Source organism: Macrotis lagotis, chromosome 4, assembly GCF_037893015.1.
Source record: "Macrotis lagotis isolate mMagLag1 chromosome 4, bilby.v1.9.chrom.fasta, whole genome shotgun sequence".
In the NCBI taxonomy this organism is placed as follows: Eukaryota; Metazoa; Chordata; class Mammalia; order Peramelemorphia; family Peramelidae; genus Macrotis; species Macrotis lagotis.
In genome coordinates, this window is record NC_133661.1 from 102,512,229 (window position 1) to 102,524,987 (window position 12,759).

General features: G+C 34.8%; 1 protein-coding gene across 1 annotated transcript in view; it reads left to right on the forward strand.

The window, feature by feature from the left end:
* Positions 1 to 5,395: 5,395 nt before the first annotated feature.
* The window catches only part of LOC141522703 (glycerol-3-phosphate acyltransferase 1, mitochondrial), a gene marked incomplete at its 5' end in the record, with an annotated part of 28,752 nt that continues 21,388 nt past the window's right edge, over positions 5,396 to 12,759 (forward strand). Inside the window, 5 exons of the mRNA XM_074236204.1 lie at positions 5,396 to 5,604; positions 6,836 to 6,932; positions 7,340 to 7,476; positions 8,679 to 8,778; positions 9,564 to 9,776. Of these exons, the coding sequence (XP_074092305.1) occupies positions 5,396 to 5,604; positions 6,836 to 6,932; positions 7,340 to 7,476; positions 8,679 to 8,778; positions 9,564 to 9,776 (756 nt within the window). The remainder of the gene's footprint in view (positions 5,605 to 6,835; positions 6,933 to 7,339; positions 7,477 to 8,678; positions 8,779 to 9,563; positions 9,777 to 12,759) is intronic.

Below are 12,759 nucleotides of genomic sequence, written 5' to 3' on the forward strand. Positions count from 1 at the left end.
CCTTGGATCAGTAGATTTGTAAATCTTTATACTATCTACTTTTATCACTACTCTCCTTTCTTGAAGGATAAGGAGAGCCAGCTATATCCTTTGGTGTAGAGATCTCTAAAGAAACTCACTCTATAAATGCTGATCATCAACTATTCCTTAACTGATAGTTCTAGAAATTTGCCTTGGATGCTGAGAAATTGCGATTTGGCCAGGGTTACACAACTATTATTTGTTAGACATGGTAGTTTGACTTTAATCTTTTGTTCTCAATCTACTTTACCATGCTTCTTCTTCCTTCTACTTTGTAATTTAAAAACAATTTGAACTTCATTATATGGTAATTTAAAAAATACTCTAATGCTTAAAAAGGTTTGTTATTATTGTGAGAAATTCCCTCTAATATTGCAGATTATAGTAATTCAGTCATTCCCATCCTGTGTAACTCCTATCTCTTTTCTCCCATTTTATGGCTGGAATGTTCCTTGTTTTAAACATTGCAAAGATATCTGTGATTGAAATGGTCCTATCACAGGTTATCTCTGCTCTAGCTTATCTTTTTTTATTTGATACATTTCTTTGGTATTATCTTTACTTCTTTGTAATTCCATTTCTATTATTTTGTTACCTGTTTAACCCATCAAATACCTTCTGTTGCCCTCTGGTTGCTTGTTCTAGGTCTTTTGGAGATGAGTCTTCCATGCCTCAGTCTTACAGTATCAAAAATAATATTTGTATTAAAAAGATTGGCCCTTGTCTCAGAGATATTGAAAGAATTTTTCTGTTTCCAAAAAGCAGTCCAACTTGCTTACTTCCTTTTCAGTATTGGCTTTAATTCATTATTCATTTGTAGTGCTTGTTTAAGAAATGCATCTACACACACAACCAATGGAAAAATTCTATAACTTGTTTATGGAAATGCATATCATAGTTTGGAAAGTAGACATTCCTCATGTCTTGGCTTAGATGAGTGGTTATAGATTTCATTCAGGAGGCTCTGTAGTGATCTGAGTCTTGATGTAATCTGCATAATGTCTTCTACAAACAGGAGCTTATGGAGTACTGAAGGACTTCACCATTTTTGGAGAATCCTTCCACATTTTTGACTGTGATGTTTCCTTCATGGTTGTGGTAAAGATCTTTGGCAAAATTATTTCTGTTTTTTTTTTGCCTAATAATAGTAATCAGAGGCTTGTCAGTCAAGTTATTTCACATATCTTTTAAGGAATAATTGTATATTCTTGAGGTATGCTTGGGAGACTGGTCTTGGATTCAGGAGGATGGGAGTTCGAATGTGGTCTCAGACACTTTCTACTTACTAGCTCTGTGACCTTGGACAAGTCACTTAACCCTGATTGCCTTGCATTCAGGTCCATCTCCAGTAATTTTGATTCATATCTGGCCACTGGACCCAGATGGCTTTGGAGGATAAAGTGAGACTAGTGACTTAGCACAGCATCTCCCTCACACAAAACCATCTCCCTCACACAAAACCAATTCTTGTGTTTGCTATGGCATCACCTCCCTGATGTCATGGTCTTGAAAGACACATGGTTATGATGGAGGGGAGCCTTCATGGCAAGCTTTTGTTTAACTGAATCAAATTTTTTTATAGACTATAAAGACTATAAGCATAATGGACTCTTGCTTCTCTAGATCTTTTAGTCAATTTGATGATGGTAAATATTGAGATTTTGGAATACTGCTTGCAAAAGCCTGCTACTTCTCTTTTAATAACAACAACAACAACAACAACAACAATAATAATATTGTTTGCCCTTCATTTACAAAGAAGATCATGGCATTAGGTAGGTGATGCAATGACAAGTACATGAATTGGATTTGAGTGAGGGCTGTGCTAAGTCACCAGTCACTTTCTCCTCCAGAGTCAATGGTTCAATGACCAGATTTGAATCAATACACCTGGAAATGGCCCTGAATGTGAGGCAAGGGTTAAGTGAGTTGCTCAAAGTCACACAGCTAGTAAATGTCAAGTGTCTGAGATTGAATTTGAACTCTCATTCTCCTGACTCCAAGGCCAGTCTTTTACCCCCTGTGACACCTAGAATTCCTTTAATGATGTGTAAATTGTTTTCATAAAAATATTTTTTATGGGAAAGTAGGCATATTGGTCAGTAATTTTGTTCCTTTCAGTTGCATCTTATCTATTCAAATAAAAAGATCATAGATTTTTGTCCTTGTTTTTGTAGTCTCCTCTTCATTCATCTTGAAAAATGACCCATCAATGCCCTCACAGTCCTATTGCCTTCAACATTGTCTTCTTCATGCACATTTAGTCTGGTCCAATTTCTTTTTTTATCTTCAGTGCCATTTTTGCCACCTTTGTAAGCACATCCCAGGACTGTGATGTTAGAGTCTAAATGTAATGTCATAATTCTTGTTGATAAAAGGAAAGTATGTTATACATTTTTTTGTAGATCTTTTCCACCTTATATCATCATCCAGTTTCATCCTTAAATGTCCTTGACATTTTAAAGGCAGCTAGTTTGCACAGTAAATAGGATTTCTGGGCCTTTTATCAGGAAAACCAGAGTTCAATTTTTGCCTCAGACACTAGCTGTGTGCCTCTGGGAAAGTTAACGTCACTTTTGGCTACTTCAATTTCCTCATTTGTAAAATGGAGAAAATAATAGTATTTACATTTCAGGGTTGCTGTGAAGATCAAAAATGATAGTATTTGAAGGCTTTAGCAGAAGACCTGGCACAGAAACTTAAATGCTTTTTTCCTTTCCTTTTTTCCCCCTTGGCCTTGTGATGACTTTGGTCAGGGTATCTCTCTAAACTTCCTTTAAATCTTTTTTTTTTATTCACAACTGTGTTTGTTTTATTTGGCAAGGCTCTCTTCCTTGATTGCCATCATATCTTCAATTTTGTAACAGTCACTTGTTAGTTAATGAATGCAGTTTTTGATCATTTTGATGTCTTTGTAAAATCATTATAGCTACTGTTGATACCCTTTTATTCATATGTCATTTTTTGTCATTAGTAACTTGTTTAAATATAAGATAGTACTTTTTATATTGTATACAATATTTGTATCTCATTTTTATTTTAGCTTTTTCATTTTGAGCTTTATTCTAACAAATTGCTGGATTGACTGCATACACAACTTGAAGCAAGAATGATATTTTTATATTATTTTTATCTTCTAATAATTATATATAATTTTATACATATAATTATTAATTATATATTTAATTATATATTTTGTCTTCTAATATATAACCAATTTAATTTTTTTGTGATACTATATAGCATTGCTGTGCCTAGTGTCTTTCAATCACGTTTTTGAAGAAAGTGTGATTGTAATTTTCATGTCTTTGTCCTCTCATTCTTTATACCTGATCCATAATTTCCAACATTTCCCATTACTCTTGCCTATTTCACCCTTTCATGTTGAACTCATGGATCTGAGGTTGATTTACTTGACCAGTTTTGTGGAGTTTTTTGTAGAATTTCTCTACCTTTTTATCCTCTGCAACAGATCTGTTGCAGTTACTTTTGTTATTTTTAAAAAAATGCTTATCTTTAATCAACAGCACCAGATTACCAGGTGTCCTGAATGACGTTTCTTATTGCTTTTGGACACATGATAAAACTAACTCTGCTAACTTCCCTTAATTTCCTTGTCTCTCTACTCTCTCTCAGTAACCTCATCCACTTACATGGGTTAAATATCATCTCTATGTTGATGATTTCTAGATGTCCATCTCTAGCCCTAATCCCTTTCCTGTGTGGCAGTCTCATTTCACCTATTAGATTTTTTACCTGGGTATCTTATAGGCAGTTTAGAGACATTTCCTATTCATTTTTCTTTTCTTCCAAACCCACACCTTTTCTGAACCTTTCTATATCTATTAGGGGATTCTTCCAGCCACCCAGGTTTGCAGTCTCAGTGTTGTCCTTGACGCTTTACTCTCCCTCACCTCACATCTTATCCTTTCTACCTCCATGACACCTTCTACATCTATCCTCTTCTCTCCCTTATTTAGCCACCATCTTAATTGGATGGAAATCTTCCTGCTTCAAGTCTCCCCATTTTAATCCATCCTCCACAAGCTAATAAGATGATTTTCTTTAAACAGATCTCTAGTCACATCACTTTATATACTCAGTACACTGTGGGAGAGGGGGCCCTTAATACTTAAAGGATCAAATAAAAACTTCTCTTTAGCATTTAAAGCTTTTTACACCCTGACCCAGCCTCCCCACTTCAAGACTTGCCATATATCAGTTTTGTTCATGTATACCACAGTTCTGCCAAGGTGTCCCTTCATCTCCCTCATTCCATCTCTTTTCCTGTGCCTAGGATTTCCTCTTAAAATCCCTTACTTCCTTTCAGGACTCAGCTCTCATGCCTCCTCTACATAAAGAGTCCTCCCTCTGCCCCACCCCTCACTAGTACCTTTTCCTCAAATTAATTTTTGTCTAATTTGCATATATCTTTATGTATACAATGTGTACAATATATGTACGATTTGCATATATCTATATATGTACAGTGTTTTTGCTGGCTGCATTGTATGTTCCTCAAAGGCAGAAACTGTTGTTTGTTTCCTTAAGGCCTGGTGGGCAGAGGCGCTGAATACATTTTTTGTTAGTTAATTGATTCAACAGGGAAAATCTCTGTTCCATCCTTCCATTTAGATGCAACTTCTTTGAATTTGATTTAAAGTGAGAATACCAGATTGATACAATTTGGTTCTTCTAGTAGATGATCCACTTAGTTATTATTGAACAGTACTATTGTGGAAAATTTCACATTTAGATTGACTGGGGTAAAATGTTATAACTAAAACATTGCATTTAATTCTAAAAGTGGATACTATCAGTGTGGCAAGAATAAGTTAGCATTTATATTGATCAGTAAAATTTGCTAAGAACTTGACATGTTATTTCACCCAGTTATGATCCTGGGAGATAGATGCTATTATTATTTCTGTTTTGCAGAAGAGGAAATTGAAACCAAAGGAAGTTAAGTGACTTGTCCAAAGGCCCATAACTAGAAGTTTCGGAGATAGGATTTGATCTCTGATCTTGCTTACTCTGAATCCAGCATTTTATCCACATGCTGCCTATTGGAGTTATAAATTTGAGGCAGCGTAACCTTTCAGAAAGATTTTTTTCTTTCAGTTGCCTTTAAGTTCCTCTGGCACTACCTTACAGATAGTCATTCCTTTTCTTTGTTCCTTTGGCCTTTTTTTTCCCCCTAGATTGTTTAACAGTTCTACATGTTGCTTTGACCTATATTAGATCTTTTAGAATCTTTAATTGTAACTTGACAAGTTTAGGAGTTTCGCTCAGAATGCTATTCTTTCTGTTGCTCTAGAAGGGAGTGTCACTTTCTTATTGTTTCATCTTGTGAATTTAATGAATACTCTGGGAAATATTGGATATAGAAAGTAGCACAGAAGTAGTTACATTGTCTTTTATTTTTCAAATCAGAGTACAGGAGGCAATTGAAGAAGTAGCTTCTGAATTGAATTCTAAAGATGGTTCTGCTCAACAGCAATCAAAATCTATCAGTAAAGTGAAAAAGAGAGCTAAGCGAATTCTCCAAGAAATGGTTGCTAATGTCTCACCAGCAATGATCAGGTAATGAAAGTCAAGAAACAGATTGTCACCAGCATTGAATTTTTCAGGTAATTGAACTATTAGTAAGAACAAAACAACAAATATTTTTTAAGTTTCTATAATGTATAGAACATGTGCTAGTTGTCAAGAATGAGAAGATGTAGTTCCTGTCCTAAAAGAAAAATTTGCAATCTTGGAGTGGGATGCCATACTTATGAAAACATCTATAATTCGATTTTGGTACCACTGGGTTATAGGATCATTGTTTGGAAGAGATTTCTCAGATTTTTTTTTTTTGGTCTATTTGATCCCTGTTTTTAAAATTGATGAAATAGGGTCATATGGATTAAATGACTTGGCCAGAGATATACAATTTAATCTAGTGGTGTAGATTGGATTAAAGAAGGAATACTCTAAATGCAGAAATCTCAGAGGAAGCAACCATGGTAATATAGGTTAATGGTATTAAGGGACTTTTATGACAGGGTGGTGTCATATAGATGATGATGGTGAAAACAGAAAGGAGGGAAGATGGATGTAAAAGAGATAATAAGATTGTAATATATTTCCAACACTAACTTATCTTATTCCTTTTCCCCACAGAACTCTATAAATATATTTTGATATAGCCTAAAATATCATAAAAACACTAGTTAAAAAATTACCACTTGTTTTCTTGCCCCAACTTTCTTGCTAACCTCTTTTCTTCTTCTCTAAGCACCTTTGTTACCAGATTATGGGGAATCATTATTGAATGAGATTTGTCATTTTGCAAATCACATTTGATGCTATGAAGGTAGTATATATTTTAGTATATTAAAGGAACGTTTCCCTTGTGTATAGCATTAAAAAACACACTAGATTCATCATTCTATTTACTTAAACATTCCTTTGAAATTTCAGTTAACTGGTTGTATTTGCTTCTGAGATCTAAAGTTAATTATCTTTTAACTGATAACTATACTGTGCAAAGTGAGTTTCATGAGTGACTTTCATGAGAATAATAGAGGCCAGTCAGGAGGTCAATAACTTGGGTTGAGCTGGTAGTCTGGCTTTTGGGTTAAGAATGAGTGTTATGTGATGCCCATCATGATTAAAGAATCTATAAATGAACACATACTAATTTTATTAACCATTATGTCAATCCCATGGTCCAGTTGTTTGTTGCTTAGGTTTAATTACAAATATCTGTTGAGCTGTTGGTGAGTAATATTTGAGCAGAGGAGCATTTTAGTATTTTGTTCTCTTCTAGGCTCACTGGATGGGTGCTACTAAAACTTTTCAACAGCTTCTTTTGGAGTGTTCAGATTCACAAAGGTCAACTTGAAATGGTCAAAGCAGCCACCGAAGTAAGAGGATTAGTCTTTTTGTTGACTTCTAGTAAGACATATTTACTAAAACACTGGTATTTTTTGGTTTGGTTTTAGTTTCAAATATTTTGCAAGGTCCTTTTTTTCCCTTTTCTGAGTGTGCAAGTCCCTTTTTTATGTGATGCCTCATTTTTGGAGGTCTCTGGTAGTTCCATGCAGTCTAGATTAGATGGGCTGTTAGTTTCACCTCTTAGTGATTGTTAGATAACAGTTTAAAATATTTAAAGTGCATTGTTTAAAGCATTCTTCCATGCTGTTTTGAAAGCATGCATTTTTGCTTGTAGTATAGTCTAGATTGATTTATTTCCTTAATATTATGCTGTAATTGACATTTGTATTTACCTTTTAATTTGAAATTTGTGCATCTTTTTCTCCACTCCAACCAGATGAATTTGCCTCTTATCTTCCTACCAGTTCATAAATCCCATATTGATTATCTGCTCCTTACATTCATTCTTTTCTGCCATAACATCAAAGCACCGTACATCGCTGCTGGAAATAACCTGAACATACCCATCTTCAGGTAAGGACCAATCAAGCTTAATTTGAAATTCAAGGTAAAAACGGTACAAGTTTAGTTTAAGGTTTTATTTTTGTCCACTTTATTTTATAGCACAATTCTTATATAGCATATTTGGTGAGTAGAAACTTGAAACTTCTTAGGAATTATATCAGTGGGGAAAAGGTAAGTAGGAAAGCAAATGACTTTGAATCTTCAAATCTCAACATTAACTTTTTTTTTTTTTTTTTGGTTTTTGCAAGGCAATGGGGTTAAGTGGCTTGCCCAAGGCCACACAGCTAGGTAATTATTATGTGTCTGAGGCCAGATTTGAACTCAGGTACTCCTGATTCCAGGGCCGGTGCTCTATCCACTGCGCCACCTAGCCGCCCCCTAATTTTAACTCTTCATAGTGAAAAGTAAAGCATCAATTCTTTATCACTTGCAGAGGACAAAGGGAATCCAAATTATAGAAGTTCTTTTGAGTGAATAGGATGACAGGAAGATGTGAATTAGCAATGTTAGCTACCATTTACATAGCGTAGTGCTGTACAATTATGACCTCATTGAATCCAGACAACAACCTGGTAAAGTTGGTGCTTTATTATCTCCATTTTACACTTGAAGAAACTGAGCAAATGGGTTAAGGACTTGCCCTGAGACCCACACAGCTAGTAGATGTTTGAGTCCTGTTTTGAGCTCAGGTCAAATTTCTGACTCTAGGTCTGATGCTCTATCCATTATACAATCTAGCTGCCTCATTAGTATGTGACTTAATAACTTGATACTGGAATTGGAACAATACTGTTAAAATAAATAGAGATTATAATTTTTGATTGTTAGACACATCATGAAAACTTTTTTCCAAAATGTGCTATAAACAGGCAATATTTTACAGAAACTTGCACAGGGATTTGTTTCCTAAGCATAAATCACAGTGTCAGTTTTGAGAAGGTAAAGATCACATATCGTCCTTTTTGATTTGTAGCCCGTTATACAGTATAAGTATAAGGACTGATTAAAGTGTAATGTCAGTTACCAAAATGAGATACTAATTTAGAAACTGGATCACTTAAGCACTTTTTTATTGGCAGAACAGCCCAAAACATACACATGGTTCTTATAAAGGATGAAATAACCAAATACTAAGTGTTTGAAAGATTATAGTTTTGAAAGATGAAATTGTCTTTTCTGCATGTAAATGATACATTCTTTCATTTTTACAGTACACTGATCCATAAACTGGGAGGTTTTTTCATACGAAGAAGGCTAGATGAGACATCAGATGGACGAAAAGATACTCTCTACAGAGCTTTACTCCATGGAGTATGTATTCTCTCTAAAGCTACTTGATTAGTTACCTTAGAAGAAAGTTATAGGTTGTCTTGAGATAGTTTGATTTTTTTTTTAATTAAAGTAAGGAAGATATAGTATAGTAGAAGGAATAGAGTATCTGCCTTGGAGGCTGAAGGCCTGAGTTCAAATCTTGTCTCTGATGTGCCATAGTTCCAGTGTTAGTATTGTGTTAAGTCTTGTAATTTCTATGTCCCAGTCAACACTCTTAAGATTATAAATTACAGATGAGTTGCCAATCTACTTTGGTAGATGGAATTTTCTGTAATGGGAGTTCCTCACACTGATGCTTGTCCAAACAAAATCCCTTCCCCTCTCTACCATACTGAAGAAATGTGAATGTTGTTGACCTGGTGTGGTGGGTTTTGTTATCCTCTTGCCTCAGCAAAGCTAGTATAGAACAAATTGTTCTGCCATTTTCTTTAAATATACTCTACTAAAGATAGTTTGCATAAATTAATTGTAATTTGTATAATAAATAGAGAATTGATTTGGCAGTCAAGAAGGACCTGAGTTTAAATTAAAATCCAATGGACACATCTGACTGTGTAAGCTGGGCAAACTATTTAACCTCCTGGTGTTTTAAGCAATCTCTAAGGCTCCAAGATGGAGAACAGATACTGTTCTCATGGTTGGTTTTGTCATTGAGATGGAGGAAAGAAACCAATGAAATTGTAGTTGGAGTCTGAGGGGGGGGAAAAGCACACGATAAGTTTCATGATCTTGACCTACTGTTTTGTTTTGCCCTCCTGCCTTAGCACATAGTAGAACTGCTGCGACAACAACAGTTTTTGGAGATCTTTTTGGAAGGAACACGTTCTCGGAGTGGGAAAACCTCCTGTGCCAGGGCAGGCCTCTTGTCTGTGGTAGTGGACACTCTTTCTTCCAATACCATTCCTGACATATTGATAATCCCTGTTGGAATCTCCTATGAGCGTATTATTGAAGGCCACTACAATGGTGAACAATTGGTAAGGATATCTTTTAAACACTGGTTTTAAAAAAAAGAAGGGTTTTTTTTTGTGGGGGGGAAGCAATCAGAAGGGTTTTGCTAACCATACCCTTTTCTTGCTTTAATATACTTTATGCTTTTGGTGTTAATCAGTAATGAGTATTAAACTCACCCTCTTTGCAAGCCAGATATTTATTAAGCACTTACTGGATATAAGGAAGTATGGAAATAAAGATGAGGTAAATTTACAGTATAAATACAGTTAGCAAGCACAAGATAATTTGAGGATGGCAAGAATATTGACAATTGGAAGCATGAAGGAAAGCTTCATGGAGAAGATTACAACATTGCAGAAAGAGAGCATTTCTGTAATGTGGAATTGAGAATACATTTCAAGCTTGTGTGATTACTGAGTAGAGTTAGGAGATAGAATGCCTTGTTTGGGTAATTATCCACTACGGCTCTAGAATGAATAATGAGAGCTGAAATTTATATAGCACTTTGGGATTTGCAAAATGCTTAATATAATTGTCTCATTTGAAGGGACAAATAAGAAATAGGATTGAAAGGATAAAGTTGGAATTTAATTGTCGAGGTTCTTGAATGCTAGATTAAGGGGGTTTTATTTTATCCTACTGACAAAAATGAACTGCTGACAATTTGAGAACAAGGAAGTGATTGTTTAGGTAGTTGTGGATTCTCTCAACAGCATCAAGCTAAGAGGTTCAGGAATATGGTGATAGAAACAATTTTTAGGCTTACATGACATCATTAGCAGGTTTTGAGAGAGCAGTTTCTTCTAGAGTATTATTGTCAAAAGTCAGATAGTAAGGGTTTGAGAATGACTACAAAGAGCCTATGGATTTTTTAATTTAGAAAACATGGTTTATTTCTTTCCAAGCTGGTTATAGATGTAATAGTAAGTATTTAAGGAAATGTTCCCACAGTCGTTAACACTTCGCAGAAAATTTAGTTTCCTTCCTGTATTGGCTTTTCTTTTCTGGATCTGTACTTCACAGCTGGCAACCCTGTAGGGACTGAGTATAGAATTATCTCAAGTGGAAGTGGGTCTGAGATATGACTACACAAACTGTTCCTTTTTCTATTTGAAGTATCTACACAAGCCCTGAATGCGTAAGGAGAAAAAGCACTAAAGGAATTTGATACCAGTTTTAGGAATTCACTATAGCCCTAACTTAGTTTTAAGGTTTAGATATTGTTTATGTTCAGTTAGGTGCCAATTTTCTGATGTCTCAGTGAAGAACATCAGATCATGTACTTGATGACTCAAAAAATTTAGAAATTTGGTGGTTAAGCAACATTGAAGGTCAGGATGGGACTAAGTTATTATTCCAGTCTTAAGTTTTGTACATTTGGATGCTGAGTCAAACACCACTGACACTCACCTTTGAAGGATAAGTAAGCAGCCACTTAGGCTTTTTTTTAATCTGCCACATGGAACTGTTCATTCACCAGCTTGAAATTTATGATAGTATTTTATATGATTTTTAATAGAATATGTCATATATTTTTATTCCTCATTATCAGAGGTATTCTATCACAAAAACTTGGGATAGCCATAAAATTAAGAAGTCCTGGTTCAGTTCCTGAGTGTGAGAATAAGGGAGCCACTTCAATTCTTAGTGCTTCAAGTGGATATGATCAACCTCAGTACAGAGAATTTTTACACTGAGAATTCCTTATCATGATGGAATTACAGATCCAGACTGCCAACTTCTAGTTACTGTGTATTTTGTAGGTTTTTCATCTGATGATATTTTTCAAGTTATACTTTCAGCTTTTTAAAATTTTTTCACTTATCAAATTTTTACTTTTCTCTCCTGTCACCTCCCAGGGAGAGAAAAAGAGAAAAGCAATTTCTTTAAAAAATATGCACAGTGAAGCTAATTGGTTATGTCCAAAAAAGATATATCAATTTGAATCTTTAGTTTTTCACCTCTTGTGAGAAGATGGATGGCATTTTTTTTGTGCTTAAAAATTTTATTTATTTTGAGTTTTACATTTTCCCCCTAATCTTACTCCCCACCCCCAGAAGGCAGTTTGCCAGTCTTTATGTTGTTTCCATGGTATACATTGATCCAAATTGAATGTGATGAGAGAGCAATCATATCCTTAAGGAAGAAACAAAGTATAAGAGATAGCAAGATCAGACAATAAAATATCAGTTTTTTTTTTTTCTAAATTAAGGGTAATAGTCCTTGGTCTTTGTTTAAATTCCAGCATTCTTTCTCTGGATGCAGATGGTATTCTCCATTGCAGACAGCCCCAAATTATCCCTGATTGTTGTACTGATGGAAAGAGCAAGTCCATCAAAGTTGATCATTGCCCCCATGTTGCTATTAAGGTGTATAGTGTTTTCTGGTTCTGCTCATCCCATTCAGCATCAGTTCATGCAAATCCCTCCAGGGTTCCCTGAATTCCCATCCCTCCTGGTTTATAATTGAACATTAGTGTTCCATGACATGCATATACCACAGTTTGCTAAGCCATTCCACATTTGAAGGACATTTATTTGATTTCCAATTCTTTGCCACCACAAACAGGGCTGCTATGAATATTTTTGTACAAGTGATGCTTTTACCCTTTTTCATCATCTCTTCAGGGTATAGACCCAGAGTAGTATTGCTGGTTCAAAGGTATGCACATTTTTGTTACTCTTTGGATGTAGTTGATGGATAGCATTCTTTATCATTCTTCTAGAATTATGATTGATCATTGTATTGAGTAGAGGTTAAATCTTTCAAAATCGGTTGTTTTTATTATAAAACACTTCTCACACAAATTAAATTAGATTTAAATAACTGGGCAAATATCAACTGCTCATGGATAGGTAGAGCTAATATAATAAAAATGACAATTCTACCAAAACTAAACTATCTGTTTAGTGCCCTACCAATCAAAATTCCAAAAAATTACTTTAACGAGTTAGAAAAAATTGTAAGTAAATTCATATGGAGAAATAAAAAGTCAAGAATTTCCAG